At 43.7% G+C, this 21,696-nt stretch overlaps 3 protein-coding genes across 4 annotated transcripts; all 3 read left to right on the top strand.

The window, feature by feature from the left end:
• Positions 1 to 789: 789 nt before the first annotated feature.
• LOC101762766 (F-box/FBD/LRR-repeat protein At5g22700) lies at positions 790 to 4,214 on the top strand. Of its 2 annotated transcripts, XM_012846892.2 has the most exons (5): positions 790 to 905; positions 1,105 to 2,040; positions 2,519 to 2,599; positions 3,618 to 3,800; positions 3,894 to 4,214. In XM_012846892.2, exons 2-5 carry the CDS (start codon positions 1,147 to 1,149, stop codon positions 4,035 to 4,037), a joined length of 1,302 nt encoding a protein of 433 aa, XP_012702346.2. In that variant the 5' UTR covers positions 790 to 905; positions 1,105 to 1,146; the 3' UTR covers positions 4,038 to 4,214. The 2 variants fall into 2 exon arrangements, with proteins under 2 accessions (XP_012702346.2, XP_022683200.1); XM_022827465.1 differs by lacking the exon at positions 2,519 to 2,599.
• Positions 4,215 to 10,450: 6,236 nt separating this feature from the next.
• On the top strand, positions 10,451 to 13,938 carry LOC101762365. The gene is made up of 5 exons (XM_004974818.3): positions 10,451 to 10,660; positions 10,843 to 11,316; positions 11,452 to 11,625; positions 13,120 to 13,261; positions 13,352 to 13,938. Exons 1-5 carry the CDS (start codon positions 10,451 to 10,453, stop codon positions 13,414 to 13,416), a joined length of 1,065 nt encoding a protein of 354 aa, XP_004974875.1. The 3' UTR covers positions 13,417 to 13,938.
• A 3,181-nt stretch (positions 13,939 to 17,119) lies between these two features.
• LOC101783281 lies at positions 17,120 to 21,514 on the top strand. The gene is made up of 5 exons (XM_004973910.2): positions 17,120 to 17,294; positions 17,416 to 17,598; positions 17,691 to 17,807; positions 18,414 to 19,304; positions 19,807 to 21,514. The coding sequence occupies exons 1-5, from the start codon at positions 17,267 to 17,269 to the stop codon at positions 21,294 to 21,296; spliced, it is 2,709 nt and encodes a 902-aa protein (XP_004973967.1). The 5' UTR covers positions 17,120 to 17,266; the 3' UTR covers positions 21,297 to 21,514.
• Positions 21,515 to 21,696: the final 182 nt, after the last annotated feature.

Below are 21,696 nucleotides of genomic sequence, written 5' to 3'. Positions count from 1 at the left end.
GATTTGAATTTGAATATAATTCAAATTGGAGTTGGGTTTGGGACCTTGGATTATTCATAGAATTCTAAAGTACTCAAAGCATTCATATTTCTTTTGTTTGAGTGTAAATATTCAAAATAGTTTGGAGTATTAAGAGAGAGGGTTATCTTTTATGGATATTTGAAGGAAAATTTTTAAAGATCCTTATTTTTAAATGTTTAAAATTTGGGGATGTTACACCCAGGTGATAAATATTCCAAATCGTTGAAGAGAGAGACCACTCTTAAGGATAGTAAAAAAAGTAAAACCCTCAAAATTTAGAGCTAGCTAGGCTTTTCGGCCTGGCCCATGCTAAGGTGCTAGACGCTGGGGCGTTATTTTTAGCACGTGTCACATCAAATATTTATATACTAATTAGGAGTAGTAAACGTAGACTATTTACAAAAACCCATTACACAGATGGAGGCTAAACGGCGAGATAAATCTATTAAGCCTAATTAATCCATCATTAGCAAATGTTTACTGTAGCAACACATTATCAGATCATGGACTAATTAGGTTTAATAGATTCGTCTCACCGTTTAGCCTCCACTTATGTAATGAGTTTTATAAATAATCTACGTTTAATATTTCTAATTAGTATCTAAACATTCGATATGATGGGTGCTGAAAATAAGTAAGAGTAATCAAACATGCCTGAAATCCCAGGCGTGGTTCCAGGTCGTCATCCAAACAGGTCATAACTGTCCTTATAAAAAAAACCCGTTTTTTTCTCCTTTATTTACTCCCACCGTCCCGGCGGAGCAGGTTTATTTCCGGCGGCGGTTCGGCTAGGTCATCGTTCCCCGGCGATCCTTCAATCGCTGCAAGCACCTGGACGGGTGGACGGCCGAGTCCACGCACATCTCCGGTCGGTCAGCCTCTGCGTATGTTCCTCCGATCCTTCTTCTTTCACCACCCTCCTAATACTTTACCCTGATTATGATGCATGATAGCCCAAGAATTCCTCAAATCAATCGTCATTGTGCAAACTTTGCTCTTTTCCTAGTCCATCCAGTTTCGACAACTTGTTGTCGAATTAGCTTCTGGATTTCTTTAAACACGGTGCGTTTTTTTTTCCTACAGCGATTGCCAATCCGCAGATCTTGCTTCCTGCACTGTGCGCCCATGGAGCCCCACAAGAACAGGAACAGGAAGAGGAAGGAGACCCATGGAGGCAGCTCCACCGGGGACCGGCTGAGCGCGCTGCCGGACTGCCTCCTCCACGAGATCATGTCCCGCATGAAGGCCCGGCAGACGGTGCAGACCTGCGTGCTGTCCCGCAGGTGGCGACACCTCTGGCGCTCCGCCCCCTGCCTCGACCTCGACCAGACAGAGTTCTTCGAGAGCAGCTACGGGCACCCGACCCAGGAGCAGCTCGACAGGTTCCAGGATTTCGGAGACTCGCTTTTGCTCAATCGTGAGGACGGATCAGGCCTGGACACGCTGTCCCTGCATCTACTGGATACTCACGCGAGCCGTACGGATGCTGGTAGATGGATGCGCTACGCCTTCAACTACTGCTCCCTCAGAGCGCTTCGCTATGAGATCTTCGGCGGCGGGTCTCATACCTGGATCAAGATGCCTCCGGATTTGGGGCCCAGCCTCACAGTGCTACACCTTGCCAACGTGTCCCTGGACGAAAGATTTGCGGAGGTGGTCGGTTCGGTGTGCGTGGCTCTTGAGGTTATGGAACTGGAAGAATGTAAGATCTGTTGTCGCAGTGTCACCTCTAACTCACTGGGGAGCTTGGTTATAGATGATTGCTACATCGATAACGGCGGCCATGACGACGACCATGACGACGACCAGCTGGTTATAACGGCTCCTCGTCTTACTTCCCTGCGAATACTCGACTGGGGTACCCAGTTAATTTCAGTAAACGAGATGTTGTCCCTTGAGAAGGCGTCGATACTTATCGGTTACCCCGAATTCAAGACAAGTTTCCGAAATTATCAACTCAAGCTTCTTAGCACTCTATACAATGTGACAAGTCTGGAGCTGTCGGGCTTTCTTCAAAAGGTACGCCTTTCTTTCTTTGATAGAAAGATATTTGTGTGTTGAAAGCCACTGTTAAATTTCTGTTATTAGCACCTCTTGGGAGAAGCACCCTAATGAATCTATCGCCTGGAATCATGGAAAAAAGAAATAGAAAATTTACATCACAAAATAGGGTATGCTCAGATTTTGAGACATTTTTGGCGTTACTGGTTTCCTGTGGGAATCTAAGGACAAAAAGAAACGTAGTAGAAAGTTTACCTGCAGCAAACATTTCAGGGTGCGAGTGATGATGTTCACTTTTATTTTTTACCTGTTCTGCGGGCAAGGAGGTTTTCCTTCCTAGCTCGAAAATGAGCAACCTTAATTGTAGACTATTCTACACTCATTAGTTATTCCCCATGCCAAACTCTTAGAATTAGGCTATCCATCTATTGTCAGTTGTACATACAAGTTTTCTTTTTTTTTTTCACCGAACATGGTTTTTTTTTCCTACCATCAGAATAACAAGGTGAGGTGGAAAATGTCATCACCGGCACTCGCTGGTAACTTCCAGGAGCCTCGAATGATTCCGACACCCTCTGTAAGTTAGAAGGGGAACGCGAAATAACTTTAGGTTTTGTTGATTTATTGCGCGATGATTTTATTGAAAAAGATCGTTCTCGCGTATATAGTATCACCAATTTATAGCAACGTAGCCTGAGGGTCTTCTCAGCATATCTTGGAATGTCGTTTTCTTGCACATCTACATAAAACTTATTTTACTTAAATGATATTACTAATTTACTATTTACTCAGCCCTTATTTTAGCTTACTATTTAAGTTGTTGCGTATTGCCATAGAGACGATGTAGTCGCCTTATTAGAGGATGATCTTGCTTCCCAGTTTGGAATAATTTCATTCATATATACCATCATTTTAGTTGTAATTTTTATCTACACCACCAGTCTGTGCCAATGACATGACAGGTAGTGTCACTCAAATACAATTTTAGTCTGGATCTAAGATGCACTTAAAATGGCGGTGTAAAAAGAATCACCCATTTCTATTTGGTAAAACAAAGAAACACAGAATTTTCCATGGACACTTGATTAATTTGGGCTTCGCTACCTGAATATATAGGAACTGAAATAGAAGAAATCAGCCATTACATCTGATTGGGTCTTAACTGTCATATTTCATATAAGCTTCTAAAATCAATCTAGTAGAAGTCATCTCTGCAGATTTGCCCTTAGTTATCGACTCTAACATTCACGCAACTTTCTCTTAAGAGTACTGACAAAACATATTCGTTTATCTATTTACGCATGTAATGTGTGAACGACTTCACTACCTAAATACATAGGAACAGAAACAGAATAATCAGCCATTACATACATCTGATCAGTCTTAACTGATATGTTTCAGATAGGCTTCTAAAATCAATCTAGTTAAACTCATTACTGCATATTTGCTCTTATTTATCGACAACCTCTAACATTCATGCAACATTCTCTTGGGAGTACTGAACCAAACGCTAAACAAAACATGATATTCGTTTATCTGCTTGCACACATGTAATGCGTGAACGACTTAACTAGTTGTATCTCTCTTGATTTCAGATTCTGCCAGATGTAAAGCCAGTTGAATTCCCTACATTTATCAACCTTAGAACCTTGCTGCTGTTTGACTGCAGTTTTTTTCAAGAAATGAACTATTTTGGTTTTAGTGACAATTTCCAGTTACTGGGCCCCTTGCTGCAGAACTCTCCTAATTTGGAGAAAGTCACCATGCGGTCTCATAAGGTACTTATTTCACTTTTCTTAAAGTCCTTTGTTCCTCTTGCATGAAGTAGCTCACAGCTGGTAACTTACATGAATCCCTCGCGATGGAAACAGCTCCGAGGAAGTGCTATCTTCAAGAGGCCAAAGTTTGCTGAACTCGTATATAATAATGGTGACGATATTCAGGAGCTAGTCCATTTTCTGCTCGGCATCTCAGACCGTGCACCGAAGAATATTCTAGCACTTACCAAAGTATGAGCAAGTGAAGAACCTAATAAGTCTACGAGCTTGATTGATACCGCCTGCTGTAAATGTAAGGGAAATGAATCTACTTCTCAACTTTTCTCAAGATGATTATTTAAGGGGCTCGCTGCTGTATTGTGTGCTATATTGGACTAGTAGTGATGCTTTTCTCTGCAATGTTCTTTGCTGTCATCTTGTGATGTAAGCTTGGTTTGCCCATCTATATATATATATATATATATATATATATATATATATATATATATATATATATATATATATATATATATATATATATATAGCAACTCTCTAATGATCTAGAAGAAGAGTATGCTTTTCTCTGCAATGATCTAGAGGAAGAGTATGTACGTAACAGTGAGAGTGAGGAGGAGGATGAGGAATTAATTAACAGTACTTCTCTCAATCACTTATGTGGTGATCTAGTGGAAGAGATCTTTGATGATGACAGCTATCACGTAAGTTGTGATTTCAAGGCTGTTTTTAAGAAGAAAAAAAGCTAGTGCACTATCTTCTAAGAAGAACAAGTGCAAAGTGAAATGTGTTAAGAAATTTAAGAAGGATTCAAAATGAAAGGAATTTTTTGGAATAGCGGAGGTCTTAGTGACTTGGCTAAATCTAGATTTCTTTCTGATACTTCTAAGGAGCAACAATTAGATTTCATTGCTCTTTTGGAAACCAGTAAAAAGAACTTCTTTCACATTACACTTAGGGCCTGTTTGTTTTGTTGGAATCAGATGGAAAGAACTTCTCTCACATTACACTTAGGGCCTGTTTGTTTGTTGGAATCAGATGGAATTGGAATTAGTCTCCAAGGTCACCATGTTTGTCTCCCCCCGGAATTGGAAACGATGATTCCTCGTGATTCCACCTTGCCTTCCCCAGATTCCCAACAAAAAATCAGGAAACAAATTCCTGCCCCCGACTCTCCTCCCCCCAACGCCTGCCCGACTCCTTCTCGCCCCTATGCTGCCGCCCCCGACTCTGACTCGCCTCCTCCCGCACCACGACCCCCTCCTCCGCCGCCTCCTTCTCCAATGCCCCATCCGCCAGCCCCTCCTCCGCCACCCCCTCTTCCTCCTCCGTCGCCCCCTCCGCCGCCACCCCCTCCTCCGCGAAGAGACGGCGACTGCCGGATTTGACCGACGGCCGCCGGTAGACCAAGGGGAAGGCTAGGGAGGCGGCTTGACTCGCCGTCCTCCACTCGTCGGAGAACTCCGGGAAGGGCTCCTCGTGGGCTGATGCCATGGCGCCACCGCTAGGCCGCTTGATGGCGGCGCGCTCACCCACAAGGGAGCGCGGGCGCCGGCGAGTGGGCCAGCGACGGTGCCGCCATCCCTCCACCGCAGGCAAGCACCGGTGGCCACCACTCCTCACTCGCTCGGCTTGGCTCACTCCACCGGCGGCGTTGAAGAAAGAAAGGAGGAGGAGAATGCGCTAGGGTTCCAGAACTAGCACGTGTGGGCGTTTTTGCTCGTGCGAAACGAATGGAGAACCATCCATTGTGATGAATGGCGCAGATCAGCCGGGCCAGATTAGGCCCAGGCGGGATGGCACTTTGGCGGCCCAGGCCCAGGTTGTGGCTTCCATACTTAGTTATCCAAACAGAATATGGAATTTGATTCATGGAGAAGAATTCCATCAACACCCAAACAAAAAAAATGAATTGAATCAAATTCTGAGTAATTCATTTCTGGTGGAATCCAATGTCTAGAATGTATTTCTTAGAATGGGTTTCAATTCCTGCGAAACAAACGGGCCCTTAGTAATTTTTGTGGTGGGAGGAATTTTTTGTAGCATTGGACTGAACCTCATGGCAGATCGGGAGGCAATTTATTGGGAGTAAACTTAGATGTCTTTGATATCGGTAGCATTGGTGAATGTGACTTTTATATTAAATTTCACCTTAGAAATAAAGAGGATGGTTTCAAATGGATTCTAGCAGCAGTTTATGGAGCTGCTCAGCCTGAATACAAAGAGGCTTTCCTAGCCAAGCTAGTTCATACTTGCAGCAAGGAATCATTACCTCTCTTGATTGGTGGGGTTTTCAACATTACTAGTAATCCTAGTGAGAAAAATAATGATAGATATGATGACCGATGGCCCTTTTTGTTTAATGCTATCATAGACAGCCTCAATTTAAGGGAGCTAGAGTTGTCTAGACAAAAATTTACTTGGGCCAATTCATTGAGCACTCCTACATATGAAAAACTTGACAGAATTTTGGTAAGCACAGAGTGGGAACAAAAGTTTCCCTTGTCAACTGTTGTGGCAATGAGTAGAGAAATCTCTACCCACACACAATTACTTCTCAATAATGGAACCGGGACACATAGTAGTAGCCCGCCTTTGTTTCGTTTCGAGCTAGGATGGCTGCTACGTGATGGCTTTTACGAGATGGTTCTGGAGGTGTGTGGTATAAGGAGAGTAAAGGCTCAACTCCTATGCAGGTTTGGCAAAATAAAAATAGATGACGTAGACAGTTTCTAAAAGGGTGGGCCAAAAATGTAAGCGGAGCACACAAAAAAAGAAAAGAAAGAGCTCATTAAGAAGGTAGATGAGTTAGATAAAAAAGTTGAATCAGAACCTTTGAAACAGGAAGAAATTGCTTTAAAGCATGAACTCAAATAAAGACTAGCCTTCCTACTTAGAGAGTAGGAGATTAAATGGTACCAAAGGTCAAAGACCACTAAATTACTCAAAGGGGACATAAACACAAAATATTTCCAATTGGTAGCAAACGGGAAACATAGAAAGACAAGGATTTTTCAGATTGACCAAGAGGAAGGAATAATAAAAGGTGATGATAACCTTAAAGGGATATTACAAACTATTATAAAGGTCTTGTGGGCCATCATAGATAAATAACTTCTCTATGGATGAGTCTCAAAAGACCGATATTCCTCAAGTTTCAGAAGCTGAGAATCAATTCCTTACATCCAGGTTTACTGAAGAGGAGGTTAGAGAAACTATTTTTTAAATGAAACATAATAAAGCTCTAGGGCCGGATGATTTTCCCACTGAGTTTTATGAAAAGTTTTGGGAAGTCATTAAAAATGACTTAATGGCGATGTTTAATGACTTCCGGGATGGCAATCTACCCCTCTATAGTATTAATTTTGGAATTATAACACTGCTGCCAAAACAAAAGGAGGTAAAACAAATTCAGCAATACAGGCCGATTTGTCTCCTAAATGTGAGTTTTAAAATTTTCACGAAAGTAGTTGCAAATAGGGCAGCTACAATTGCTCAGAAAATTGTGAGACGGTCCCGGACAACGTTCATGATAGGAAGGAACATTTTAGAAGGAGCAGTAATTTTGCATGAGAGTATACATGAATTACATTGGAAAAAGCTTGATAGGGTGGTGCTGAAATTAGACTTTGAAAAAGCATATGACAAGGTTAGCTGGTCTTTCCTACAACAAACACTTAGAATGAAAGGTTTCACTCCAATATGGTGTCAATGGATAGAGAATATTGTTAGTAAAGGAAGTGTGGGTATTGAAGTAAATGATGATGTTGGGCATTACTTCCAAACTAGGAAAGGATTACGGCAAGGGGATCCTCTCTCACTTCTTCTTTTTAATCTAGTTGCGGATATGCTTGCAATTCTTATTACTAGAGCCAAAGAGCATGGGCAATTTCGAGGAGTTGTCCCACATCTGGTTGATGGGGGTTCTCAATTTTACAATACGCCGATGATACTATCCTTTTTATGGAACATAATCTAGAGGATGCAAAAAACTTAAAATTAGTACTATGTGCTTTTGAGCAGTTATCATGCCTTAAAATCAATTTCCATAAAAGTGAAGTATTTCTATACGGTGAGGCACAAGCTCATGCAAGAGAGTATGCAGAGTTGTTTGGGTGTAAAATGGGATCCTTCCCTTTTCTACACTTAGGAATTCCTATGCATCATCGTAGGTTAACCAGAACGGATTGGTTAATGGTAGAGGAAAGATTTCAGAAGTGCCAGTTGGAAAGGGAAGCTCCTCTCAGTAGGAGGCAAACTGGTTCTGATTAACTCTGTCCTTTCAAATTTACCTATGTTCATGTTCTCTTTCTTTGAAGCTCCTAAAGTTGTTCTCAAGAAGTTGGACTACTATAGGTCTAGGTTCTTCTGGCAGTCGGATGAACATAAGAGAAAATATAAATTAGCCAAATGGAGTATTCTGTGCACTCCAAAGGAGTTAGGAGGTTTAGGAATTTTGAATTCGGAAATTCAAAATAAGTGCCTTTTGAGCAAGTGGCTTTTTAAACTCCTAAGTGAGGATGGTGTATGGCAGGCCATTACTCAGGTAACTAGACAACCCGGAGATTCTCAGTTCTGATCTAGACTTATGCATAATAAAGCCATTACTCAGGTAACAAAGCCATTACAAAGGTAAATCAAATCTAGTAGCTCGCCTAGCAGCTCGCGCCGCACCAGGCCGCCTGCGCCGCGCCGGGCAGCTCGGCCCACGCCCACCCACGTTGGCCATCTCGCGGGGAGGGAGCTTGGAGGAGGAGGTCAAGGAGGCGGGGAGGGAGGGAGCAGAGGGAGAGGAGGGAGGCGGGGAGGAAGGGAGTGGAGCAGAGGGAGGAGCGCCGGCCATCTGTGCTGAGGGAGAGGAGCAGATAAGGGGGAGAGAGAGAGAGAGGAGTCGGAGAGATAAAGGCTGGCATTATGGATATCCCAGTTGGTGGCTACAACCGGGACTAAATCGGTCCTTTTATCCCGGCTGAAGCCACCAACCGGGACTAAATCCATTTATCCCGGCTGGTGGATCCAACCAGGACTAAAAGCTCCAATTTTATCTCGGTTGGAACCACCAACCAGGACTAACAGGGCTATGAGGGACTATGAAATTTAGACATAGGACTAATGCCTCTTTAGTCTCGGATCCAATTCGTTTCGAGATTTTTATCTAAGGATCGAAAGTCGTTTCTCTACCGGTGCTTGTGGGAAACCTGCGCGTATGCTGGACAACAGTTGCGGTGGCTGCCACTAGCATAGCATATGTATGGGGTGAAAATGGTCCATTTTTTAACATGTTTGTTTATACTGTCGGATGAGCACTAACGGAACACGAACGTAGAGAACCATTCTGCCTAATATTTGGAAGGATCCCCGTTTTCATATAAGAAGATTTGGTATTATTACTTTATATGGTTGGCAAGAAATGTTAGATCTGATCTAATGATCAATTATTGCTAATACATGATCACATCTGCTAATTACATGGTTTAGTGCGTACCAGCGTTGTAGTTGGCCTAGCTAGAAGTGTCAGCCCATTATGACATAACGTTAACCCAAGTTGTTTTTTATTGTTCCTTTCCGTTCCAGCTAGTATTTTTCAGTTTTGAAGTCCCTTGTGGCCGACTCATTTTGTACATTGATTTAATATTAAAAGAATTTAATTTCAAGAAATAATATGTTCGAAGTGCTACTAGTACATTTTCTTGTACAATATCTAAAAGGTTCCATATTATATTTTGAAATGTTTCATGCTATATTTTTGGATTGTTTGTACGGTGAAATCCATTATTCCTTGGAATGCTTTTATTTTTCTGGTAATTAACACCCATTGTCCTTTATACCTTGATTCTCTTTCACATTATATTTTATGTTTTTATAGTGCATTGTATGTTTCTTTTTATATTATTCAGATGTTCCATGATATGTTACGAATTGTTTCTATGGTACAATTGCATTGTTCTAATAGTCGGATTCTATTGTTTCTCAATTTTTAGATATCCCATAATGCGTTTTGAATTGTTCCCGCACTATCACAATACTGCTCTCTCTAGTATGTCCGTGCAATATCTTTACAACCTTTTCATGTTATTTCCAAATATTCCTTGTTGTATAGTACTTTGAATTGTTCCTATATAAAATTCATATTTTTTGTATAATTGATTAATAATATTTTTGGTTGCTGGAAATGCCTAACTAGTCATCCCGGACGAACAATATTTATGTTCGGCCAACACATTTTCAACCGAGGGCTCCTTTGAACGCAGGGATTTCACGGGAATTTGACTGGAAATAGAAAAAAAAAACTCCATTACAAAGAGGCCTGAATGATATTTTAATGGCACTAGCCCACCAGTCAAATGTCAGCCGACCAAACCCAAGAATCAGCAAATGACCTCCGGCCCGCCAGGCTATTTCAAACTACGCCAGCCCAGGCCCCAGCAGGCCGAATAAAACATTGGGCCTAATCAAACCGTCAGCCCCCCAAAGAAGCTTCGAGGGGAATCACGCCCGGGCCGCCGGTTCTGCTTCTTCCCTTTCTGGCTTCTGCTCCGGGGCGATCGGCGAACGGCAGGGTTGATCCGGCACGGGACGGAAGGCCTGTGCTGTGAAGCTCGATCCCGCCCGCGCCGCGCCCCCTTCGCTTCGCCGCTCTGAACAAGGCTGCCGCGATGGCCGCCGCCGCCAATCGGGCCCGCGCGGCCGGCGGCTCGATCCACGACCGCCTGAGCGCCCTGCCGAACGACCTCCTCCGCTGCGTCCTCTCCCTCCTCCCGGCGCAGCAGGCCGTGCAGACCACCGCGCTGTCCAGGAGGTGGACGGATCTGTGGCGCTCGGCGCCCGGCATCAACCTCGACATGCGGGATTTCCGGAGGACGAGGGCTGGACGGAGGCCTGGGATAGGATGGAGGACTTCGCCAACCACCTGCTGATCTTGCACAACGAGCGGTGCCGGGACGCGTTCCGGTTGGTTGCATTGTTTGTTGGCCCCGATTCGTTTCGGCAGATCGACAGATGGATCCGTCGTGCCGTCAAGGACGACCCTCTGGTGCTAGAGATCTAGGTTCTGTATGACGTTGAGGATCCTGATCCATCTCGGTATCAGTTACCCCATCTGAGCTTCCCTGCTGGTTGTGGCCTTAAAAGGTTGGAGCTTACCAGTGTCTCTTTGGATGATTCTTTCGCGGAGCGGCTCCGTTCTTGGTGTCCAGACCTCGAAGATTTGGTCCTCGATCAATGTAGCATTGGGTTTTCTCGCATTGAATCCGACAAGCTGAAGAATTTGGTTGTTCAGTATTGTACAAATGAACCTGCAGCTGCAGATGTATCTGTTATCAGGGCTCCTCGTCTTGCTTCCCTGCGCCTGGACAATCCTTATCACAGATATGAAAATGGGGTTTCGTTATATGTACGGAATTCCCTTGAGAGGGCATTTATCTCTATTGGCCCTGGTGAATTCCCTCCAAGAAGTGAAGCCAGGCTTATTGGCAGCCTATGCGGTGTGACCAACTTAGAGTTGAAAGGTTTTCAGACGATGGTATTTATGCCTTCCATGCTAGTTTTTACTCTATGTATTTTTGTTAAGTGCCATGTCATGTGGAGGTTTTGTGTTACTGAACTAACTAGTATAGTCGATCATGACTTTGATTTAGTTTCATTATCTCTATTTCAGGCAATGCTGGATAAGGAATTTGATAAAGTCTCAATATTTGGAAACATGAGAACCTTGTGTCTTGACTCGTGTTTTTACAACCCCAGCAACTGTGATTTACACAAATTCAAGGCTGTTATGAGATTTCTGCAAAAAGCTCCTAATCTAGAGAAGCTTACTTTGAAAAATTTCCGGGTAGGTTCGGTTGAATCTGTGACTCCTGTCTATCTGCAAAAATGTCTGACATGATTTTGTTACTACTGAAAGTACTTGGAAGGTTCAAGCAGGATGAAGCAAAAGGCCAAAACGAGCTGGCTTACATGAATTAATTTGTTATTTTGTTTCTTGTGCCGTAGGTAACAGATATCACCTATAATCCATGGTTTTGTAACTCGATGGGAACTGGTTCTTACTGGTCAGCATTGCTGTAGAATTTTTGCATGACTTGATAAGTAATCAAATGAACATGTTGGTTACAGTTAACAAAAAATTGGATAAGAAATTGAATCGACATTAGGGAAGATTCAAATTTTGAAAATTTTGCCAGGTGATGAGAGGAAAATGGAAATTTTAGTGCCTGTTTGGTGGAGCTTCTCTGGAGGTGATTCTCTATGAGAAGTGATTCTGTGGCTGAAAGTGATTCTCTAATAATTCTCTGATAAACTACTTTTTCCATGACAGAGAATCACTTCTCAGAATCAGAAGAAGCTACTTTTTTCAGCTCCCAGCTCCTAGTTCATTCCAGAGAATCACTTCTCAGAATCAGGCTAGAATCCGTTTGCCTGTCTGACACCGTTTGGTAGAGCTCCCCTGTTCTTCCTGAGAATCAGGAGCAGAAGCTCTGCCAAACGCACCCTTAGAATGTTGCCTGCTGTGATCGCGTGTGAGCGTGGTGTTCAGATTTTTCACCTGTTCTGTTTGCTCAGGAAAGGAACCCTTGTTTATAGAAACTTTTCCATGTTCTTCATTTGTGCCTGCTGCTAAGATTTCGATCATGCAGATAATACATAATACCGAGTGTATAAGTTTTCCTTTTTTTCTCACTGGACCAAAACTAAATGTTTCCTGGTCAAATTGCTCATTTTCATTTAAAAATCACCTGATGGCTTGTTTGCATAGAAGGCATTCCCTCCCAATACATGTGGATTGGAGTGGAAAATGAACTAATTTTGTTGTCAATCCATCCCAATACATATGGATTTGAGTGGACTATCCTCCGTCCAAACATGGCCTAAGTTGGAAAAATACCATCAACATGCTTACTAATCAGCCTCAAATTGTCTGGTGCCAGTTTACATATCTTTGTGATTTCATTCTTATTCAATTCCTACTGCATTCTGCAAGATAGTTATCTTAGTTTACCCTCTGAATGTTTTGCTAGTTTTGTTTATTTCTTGCCTACAATCTGCTATGCAATACAATTTCCTTTGTCGGGAGCGCATCATGATGTCATCAGTCTCTCTGAACTCTGTCCCCTTCTTATATAAAGAAGCACTGCACCTGCCCCCTACATTGTTTGAAAGAAAAAAAAGGTTTTTGTGTTAAGCAATATTAATACCAAAAATGAGGTGCTATCTTTAACGTGCTAGTGACATTATTTTGCATGAATGCAATAATATGAAACCCGTATGTTAGTAATTATCTGTGCAGTGCAGTTGGTTGGTTTAACAGGCTGTGTCTTGATTTCAGGTCTCACAAGTTGTTGAACCGGTGGAATATCCTAAGCTCGAAAACCTGAGAACCTTATTCCTTAATAAGTGCGATTTACATGATAATTTTGGGATACTGCAGTACTGTTTGCGGAACTCTCCTAATTTGGAACCTTTGCAAGGTACTTCATTTGTTTGTGTCTTAGCTAATGGAACTCTTGTACAATGTATCTTCCTCCGTTATTTATGCAAATCCTTTACAATGGAAACAGCTCTCGGATGGTTCCACGCGAGGGGAAGGAAAGGCCAGGTCAAAGAAGATATATTCTCGAGTTAGTAACGTGGTGCGTTTCAAATGTCTGAAGCTAAGTTCTACTGAAATCATGTGCGGCGAAGATGATGCCAATATTCGAGAACTGGTCAGGTTTTTGCTGGACATGTATGCACCAAAGAATACTATAACGTTCACCCAATTATGAAGAAGTGAAGAACCTATCAGCCTGACTCTAGGCGGCCTATGTTGAAGTTTCTACCTGTCAACTATTTTCGGACGCATTGTCTTCCGTAGATATAAGGCAACAAATCTATTTGACCTTCTCAAGATCAGTTAAGGGTGTGGTTCATGGTGTTGTGGTGCCTTGATGGAATAATGTAGCCTAGAATCCAGAATAAGGGAAGAACGTAAACTAGTGATCTCTTGAGCGAAATGCTGTCTGCAATGCGTTGTTGATTCTGATTAGCTCAGCTTGAGTTATCCATCGCCATGTTTTGTTGTAGGCATGAATTCTTCGTTCTTGTAAAGTGCAGCCATGTGTTGCGTAGCCTTGTGCTTCAGGGATTATTATTGCTTGGCTACGTATATGATGTGAACTGCCAATCATAGATAATCTAAATCCCCTAACTCTATACTCCATTCCCTTCTTGAATAATTTTCTCCAACTAAATGCACCCTTCATCCCAAGTCTCGAATAATTTTCTCCAACTAAATGCACCATTCGTCCCAAGAAGCAATGAAGAGTTTCGCATACACGTTGTTGCAGTACTGCTTGTCCCACGGTTGCGTAGGCTCTATCAGGCATCAGCTGCTGTCCGCAATGTGCACCTTCCATAACCAAAGGAGGAACGAACCGTGGGAGCAGAGGAGCCACCCCTTGGTGCCGGCCCAGCTAGGCAGACCATGGAGGTTGGCAGTGGCTCGCTAGGCCAAGTAGCAACTAAGCCAAGTGGTTATTGTTATTTACATGAGCGATTGAGTGAAGGAAGAGGATTAGGAGGAGAAAAGAAAGGCAGTGCCGAGGAGGTTTTTCAGCTGTATTATGCATTTTTTTAGCAAGAGGAAGGCGACATTGTTTACAATTTTTTCCTTGCAAGTTGAGGAGCCTAGTGATAGAAAGATTACAATGCGAGGAAAAAAAATAGTGATTTATTTCAGTCAGCAATCCACGATGTTGCCACAGTTCACGAACCTCAGGGCCTTAACACTGAACAACTCTGATCTTAGTGATGACTTCCAAACATTGAGATACCTTCTTCAGAAATCTCCTATTCTGGAGAAACTCACGTTGTATCATTGCAAGGAGAAACTTCTTTATAAATAATGAACTATTCAATTGTCTTATGTTTTTACACTAGCAAGTACCAACAGTTCCCAGAGGATACTACGACAAAGATGGATGAGGAGGATGTTTGGCAACTGGTCGAGCTTCTGTCGAGCGTTTCAGTGGATCTACCAAATAATAATGTAAAACTCACCAAAAGTTAATTAGCATCATTGTTAGTCCTGGCCTTACTTCAATGTGATCTTGTCTCACCTTCTAGTTTCTCTTTGAATTTGTAAAGCATAATTTTGACAGTCGTTCTTCTAAATGATTTAGAGCTTTGATATATGGACTACTCCCTCCGTCCCAAAATAAGTGTTGGTTTAGAAAATTTTGGACATATTAGTAGTAGTTGTGAAAAGTGACCATGCTACCCCTAGTTACTCATATTAGTTGTGGTTGAAAGCTGCGCGATATGTTTGATTTTCTGGATCCTGAATAAAGGCACGTGCATTGGAACTAGAGAAAAATCATCAATTGATCATTTCATTGGCTCTATGCACTTCTCAATACACTTTTTTTTATTGATGTGAGTGTTGCTTTAATTAGATGAGTCTCTCTAGAAGCTAAATGAACATCCTTTGTGGGATAAAATTTGAAGGCTAAATGAACATTTATTTTGGGACGGAGGGAGTACATACCGTATTGATTTTGAATCACTTCTCCGAAGTTTTCATCTAGCTTGCACCCCTGAGATCTCGGTGACCAAGTAAGAAACCTAAAATGGATCGAGTCCGGCATAAACACTAAAATATTCATATATAATCAATTGCAAAGTTATTATTATACCCATTAAAAATGTTATTCTAAAAGTTATCAGTAAATTGTACAAACTACTAACGAAAGCACTTTATAGAGAAAGATTTGGACACGGTCATTAATTCCAGAGAAAGATTTGGTTCAAGCATTTTCAGAGAAATTGTGATAGTGGCTGCCTGGTGTATCTGGTGCCACCGGAATAGCATCGTATTTGACAGAGGCTCCTTATCCTTTGCGTCATGGAGAGCCAGTTTTGTGGAGGAGATTTGGCTGGTCACCCTACAGGCAAAACCAGCACTCAAGGAGAGAATTGATAGTTGGTTGAGTAGTCTCTTGTAATTTCTCGCTTTTTCTCTTTTGAGGCTCATATATATACACGCACACAACACACACAAATATAGGTAGGGACCTCCCCTACCGTTTTCCGTCAAAAAAAAAAGAAAGCATTTTATAGAGATCATTTTAAACAATTTCAGATATCTATAAAAATGTAGAGTCGGTGATGATGGTGTGGATATCAATCTCATCCAATGACTTTTTCTTAATGCCAAATGCATGCATGCTTTATTTCTAAATGACAATTAGCATAAAAGAAACACATCAACAGTTGGCAGTAGAGCTTTAAAAGAATCAAATAAAATCTAGCCCAAACTAGCAGCAATATTGTTTGAGAAAGCATCTTACAGATATAAAATTTATCTAAACTGCTCCACCCGTTGTTAAATGTATAGTATTTAAGTAAGCTAATTAGTCACATATTTAAAAATGGAGGCACTAGGTCGTAGAGAAACCTTAGTAAAGCTACAGAGCAAGTGCACCAAAAATTCTCACACCTTTGGCAGGCACATTTCCCCAATAAGTAATTGATGCGAGTACTGATTTTTAAGCCTTATTTTTCCGAAAACATTTTTCCAAGCATACTCGAATTATCAAATTAACCCCACGGTCCATTTCCACCGAAATGTGATTTGCCCCCAGAACTTTGTTACCGTCACGCCAGGAAATGTGGATATCACCCGGAGGCCGCCGGAACCGGGGACCATTCACCGCTCCGTACCGTAGTGCTTCGCCCCCACTCCAGCCTATACACTTGCTCGTCCTTGCCGGCGTCCCCAATCGGCACATGCCGCCATGTACCCGGCGGGCACACCTGTTGGCCCCTTCCTCTCCCTGATCGACACCGCCGTGCCGGTGCCGTGACCGTGAGTTGTCAGCTCAGCCTCAGGTCGCCGCTGCAAAAAAAAAACATGGGAGGTGCCGCATCGGGAACGAAGCGGTAAAAAAGTGAAAAGGGCTGAAGTGAACAGGCCAGCGGCCCGGTCCAAAAAGCTGCCGCGCGGGTGGGTTACCAACCCGGCGGAGCAAAGGATCCCCGCCTTGCCGGCCACGTGGGGCCCCGCCGGCATCTCGACGGGCTGTCGCCGCCGCCGCCCTCCGCCGTCGATGCCCGCCGCCGACGGCCCGGATGCTTCTTCCCCCGAGGAGAGACGAGGCGAGGACCGCAACCGCACGAGAGGAGAGCGACCGACCGCGAGAGACCCTTGTCTCTTGCCCACGGTCGGATTCCGACGCGCCCACCGTAACGTGCCGATGACGTGTGGGCCAGGGGTCGCGTGGGCCCCACGCCCCGCCATAATGATAAGCGCGGTTGTCATTATCCCTCGGCGTGAGGGCGCTTCTCCTCTGCTTTCGTCTCGTCTAGTCGTCTTCCCCGCACTCCACTCACTTGAGAGCAGAGCGGAGCGGGCGGGCGGGCGAGCGAGCAACCAACCACTCGTCCGAGTCGTCGCCGTCCCCGTCTCTCCCCCCACGCCGTTACCGCCGAGCGCCATGGAGAGCGGCCACAAGAGCGGAGGCGGTGAGCCCCCGTTGCCGCTTCGCCGGCGGCATTGCGAAGATTTATTTCCTTTTTTTGTGTGTGTGCCTTTTTTTTTTATCTTGTTCGTGAGATGTGACGGCGGGGTGGTTTCGCGTCGCAGGAGGGGCAGCCGGAGGGGACGGGGTCCTGTGCCACGCCTGCGGGTACCAGTACCCGAACGGGCACCCCAGCGCCAAGCAACGGCGCGCGCACCGCAAGCACTGCGGCAAGCCCGCGTCCGCCGCCGCCACCGACGCGGCGGCGGAGGGCGCCGGGGAGCACGAGGGCGGCGAGTCCCTTCCAGGTACCGTGGATTCCGTGCCCCCCGTTGCCGTATGTCGCTGCGTCCGAGTCGAGCTTTGGCCTGATGCGTGTGCTCTTGTGGCTGCGTCCTAGGTGGAGTAATTGGTGGAGTAGGGGAGGGGATTGGAGCGAGCGCGGCGGAATGTGGCGGCGGTTTGCCCGGATCTGCGCCGGAGGCTGCGAGCGCAGTGGATGGAGGGGACAGCGCAGGTTCGCTCTGAATCTTCTTGTTCTTCGTTTCTTTTTGTTCGTTTCCGAGGGGAAATATGTCTTGGTTAAGATTTGGTAGGTGGAAAGTTATTGCATTACCTTTTTTTTTCCTTTCCCGATTTCCTCTTTTTTGTACTAGACGAGAACGTTCTGGTTCAGTGAAATTGTACTGGTGTAGAGTCTGGAAAAAAGCATGTCCTTATCCTTTTGCTTAGGATAGTGTGAGCATTTTGTTTTCATCTTTGGGGTTAGGATAATAGATTGCTTGTGGTAGTAATGTTTCGGAGCTGCTTAGCTGGTTATGGAACTTCCATACTGTGCAACACAGGTTGTGTATAATAATCCTGTATTCCTGTTCAATAAATTAGTGAGGCTGGCCACATGTTGCCATTGGATACCACCATCTCGCCAACTTGTCTCCATGCTGTGCTGCTAGCATACTTCACTGGCAGAGAGTCCGGAGCTATTTAATTATTTTCACTGTGCTATATATGTACACTCTCTTCAACGCATATTATGGTCATTGTTAATGGTTTTACGATGCATTTTTCGAGTCTACGCATATGTCTGTCTGAATGCATGATTGCCTGTGCCTGTCTTTTGTAGAGCAATCTTCTGGAAATGGTACTGGGCATCAAGTCATCGGAGATGAAAGCGCCGAAGATCACCTCATCAGTAGCAGTAATATTCCTTCTGAAATCACTTCTGAGGCCAGCAAGATGGATGATGATAACCTGACTACAGTGGATACACAGTACTCTGAAAAAGAAACACCTATTGAGGATGGGGATCCATCTGATCCAGCAGTTGGTTCTGAGCAGCTGAAGGACATTCCCACTTCTATTCTTTTGTCAGAGCCTGAAGATGGTGCAAAATGCACTTCAGAAATCTCTGAACATGGAAAACAGAACTCACTCTCTGAATATGAAACACAGAACTCGACTGCTGTGCCTTTGGAATCAAATGCAACTGGAGGTGGAACTTCTGAACAGATGGATGATGTAGCCAGCCAAGTGGATGGGACTGCTGTGATTGAGGAAGATGATACGATCAACACCATTGGCAAAAATAAATTTAGTGAGGACAAATCTATAGATGGTGATGACTTTGATCTCTCCTGTCAAGAAAATCTGCAAACTAAGATTGGTGAGGAGCACAGTAACACTGGAGTGGTAGAAGAATCATCTGACAAGAATCTCAATGCAATTCACAACAAAGAAATCCCGAGCGATGAAGCTGAATCAAATCAGCAAAACAAGCTTATGATAACTGACTCATTTGAGAACATTGCTAACATTGATGTGCCCGTTGAGTCTTCTACAGAGAAATCTGTTGGTACAGAGGATGACATGCTTAAACTTGGTACGGTTGGTTCCTACTCGGAGACACCCGATGTCAAACCTCAGCAACAACCCGACTCTACCTCTGAAACAGAAGGTCATCTGGCAGTCTCTGAAGGAGCAGATAATGTTGATGAACAGCACTATCCTATTTCTGGTGAGATTTTCTGGATGTTATGGCGTACTGTATTTCACATTGCCTTTATTTTATTCTAAGGTCAAAATAAAGCCCCCCCCCCCCCCTCCGCCCCTATTATCTTTAAAAAGTTGGTAGGAAGCAGAAATATTTATTGAGCAGTGCACTCTAATTTGGGTAGTGTAGCTATCAAATAGTCTCCATTGCACTTGCATTTTGGTAGTGTCTGGCCAATTTTGAAAAGGGCTCAGGGGTAACACATGATTAGCTGACATTTTCTTTGCTCATGTCAAGTATATGAAGATCATAAATATCATTTGGTCGTCTACCTTATGTTTAATTATGTTTACCTGTTTGAAGTGCAATTTGACAACCAGTGCATTATTTAAAATCTGTAGTTGACAAGTACGTCTAGTCAACGAACACATCATTGGCCTGAAAACATTTTAATCAATACCTTTAGTTATTATGTGCATGGTATAGTCATTGTTCATGAACTGAAATTTGATGAGCCCTGCTGTAGGTGGTACAGCTAACGTTACAGAGAATATCTGTTCATCTGGTGTGACAATGGATGGCAGCATGCAGCAAAATGTGACTGCTGGTACTGTTGTGACATCTCAAGTTGACATAGTGGAGTTGAGTACTCCCGCCATGCCACATGAAATCAACATGGTTGCTAGGACAAATAATGTTGATGAAAATAGGCAGAATGAGAAAGATGGTACAGACCTTACTTCATATGGAGGTAATGAGCTACATATCGTAGAAAACTTTGAAGAAAAGCAGGAGAACAAAGAGGTCATTGTAGATCCCATTCCTCATGAAGCCAACACAGCTTCCAGTGTGGTACAAAGCATGTCTAGTGCTGAAGAAAAGGAACAGATTGAAGAGTTCATTGCGAATCTTGCTCCTGAAGTGACCAGTGTGACAAGTAGCAGAGACATAGTTGAAGAAAAGCAGGGTGAGATTGATGTAAAAACAAGTGGTGAGATAGATGGTGCACGCAGCATGGAAACTGCTGGAGAAAACAATGATGCTACCTGGGAGATTAATGCAGGAACCAGCACAGATGATGTTGAAGACAAAGTGCAGAATGAAGAATTCACTACAGGCCCCATTTCTGATGGTATCAACATGATATGCAGCAGTACTAATGAGGGAAAGATGCATAAGGAAGAAGTGACCGAGAGCCTTGGTTGTCATGAGAATATCGTGGTGCGTGGCACAGATGATGTTGAAGAAAAGACGATTGAAGAGACTATGGCAGATGCTACATCTAGCAAGTTTAGTTTGGTTACACCTACTGACAGTGTTGAAGAGAGGAAGGACGAAGAAACAACTGCAGACCCTACTTTGCTTGAGAGAAGTGCAGAGCACACCATAGATAATATTGACGAAAGGAAGAATGAAGAACCTGTTTTGGATCCTACTACTACCACAGCCACCATACGCAGTATAGGTGATGTTGAAGGAAAGAAACAGAATGAAGAAACTACAGCAGATCCTAGTTCTGGTGAATGCAACGGGCTTCCAGGCACAGACAATGCAGAAGCAGAAAACAAGAAGGAAAAGGGAGACATTGCCACCACAGGCCCTGCTACCACAAATGTCGTCAAAGAAATAGGAGAAACTGAAGATATGTCCTCAAAGGAGATCAGCACCATTGAAAGCACGGATGACCTCAAGAGAGCTGCTGATCAGAACGAAGAGATTGCCGACAAGGAAATGGTCATGGACTCAGACAAGAACCATGTCTCGTTGAAGGTTCTCCTCGCCGACAAGAACGTGGAAACCAAGGATAAGGAGAAGAAGACAAGCACCAAGGAACGGGTACTGTCGTTCAGGCGGCGTACGTCAAAAGACAATGTGTCACCGGTGAAGCCTGGTTCGCCCAAGGTCGGTTCGGGACAGCAAGACTGGAACTCCCCTGCCAGGTTGCCTGTCGAGAAGAAGCCCAAGGGAAGGAAACAGCAGTGGGTGCCGTTTATTTGCTGCTCGTCTGTACAATAGTTGTGCTCCATTTGTTTGCTGAATCATCAGCTAGGGACTTGTCCATACGCTGGTGATAACTCGATTGAATAGTCATCTCAGGACCTTCGCTGCAAGACATGTTTGGATCTTGCTACTTGGATTGCGAACTCGGTTTGCCGTTTGTATGTTATATGTTGGTGTAAATTAACTAGACATGTCCAGAATGGCAGAATAGTATTTCAAGTTTAACCTGCAAATATCGTGCCGTTCCGGGGGCGTTTAGACTCGCGTTTTCTGTCAAAACAGTGCGGTTGTTCTGCTGCACATGCAACTCATTTACCACTATCGTGACCGCTCAGTTAATCGAGGGTTGTACAAAAGGAACGAATTGTTAGGCGGTGCTTTTTTTTCATTCGGTCGGTTTGTAGCAGATTTCTAG

The sequence above is a fragment of the Setaria italica genome, chromosome VI (genome assembly GCF_000263155.2).
Source record: "Setaria italica strain Yugu1 chromosome VI, Setaria_italica_v2.0, whole genome shotgun sequence".
Classification (NCBI taxonomy): domain Eukaryota; kingdom Viridiplantae; phylum Streptophyta; class Magnoliopsida; order Poales; family Poaceae; genus Setaria; species Setaria italica.
This window is presented reverse-complemented; position numbering and strand designations above follow the sequence as displayed.

What these genes read in the sequence shown, in the direction of transcription:
- LOC101783281 (XM_004973910.2), top strand. Translation starts at nt 17,267, where the DNA reads ATGGAGAGCGGCCACAAGAGCGGAGGCG. An exon ending in CGGCCACAAGAGCGGAGGCG is followed by an intron (nt 17,295 to 17,415) that starts GTGAGCCCCCGT and finishes TTCGCGTCGCAG; the next exon opens with GAGGGGCAGCCGGAGGGGAC. An exon ending in GGATGGAGGGGACAGCGCAG is followed by an intron (nt 17,808 to 18,413) that starts GTTCGCTCTGAA and finishes TGTCTTTTGTAG; the next exon opens with AGCAATCTTCTGGAAATGGT.
- LOC101762766 (XM_012846892.2), top strand. Translation starts at nt 1,147, where the DNA reads ATGGAGCCCCACAAGAACAGGAACAGGAAGAGGAAGGAGACCCATGGA. An exon ending in TGTCGGGCTTTCTTCAAAAG is followed by an intron (nt 2,041 to 2,518) that starts GTACGCCTTTCT and finishes TCCTACCATCAG; the next exon opens with AATAACAAGGTGAGGTGGAA. An exon ending in TCACCATGCGGTCTCATAAG is followed by an intron (nt 3,801 to 3,893) that starts GTACTTATTTCA and finishes CGATGGAAACAG; the next exon opens with CTCCGAGGAAGTGCTATCTT.
- LOC101762365 (XM_004974818.3), top strand. Translation starts at nt 10,451, where the DNA reads ATGGCCGCCGCCGCCAATCGGGCCCGCGCGGCCGGCGGCTCGATCCAC. An exon ending in TGAAAGGTTTTCAGACGATG is followed by an intron (nt 11,317 to 11,451) that starts GTATTTATGCCT and finishes TCTCTATTTCAG; the next exon opens with GCAATGCTGGATAAGGAATT. An exon ending in TAATTTGGAACCTTTGCAAG is followed by an intron (nt 13,262 to 13,351) that starts GTACTTCATTTG and finishes CAATGGAAACAG; the next exon opens with CTCTCGGATGGTTCCACGCG.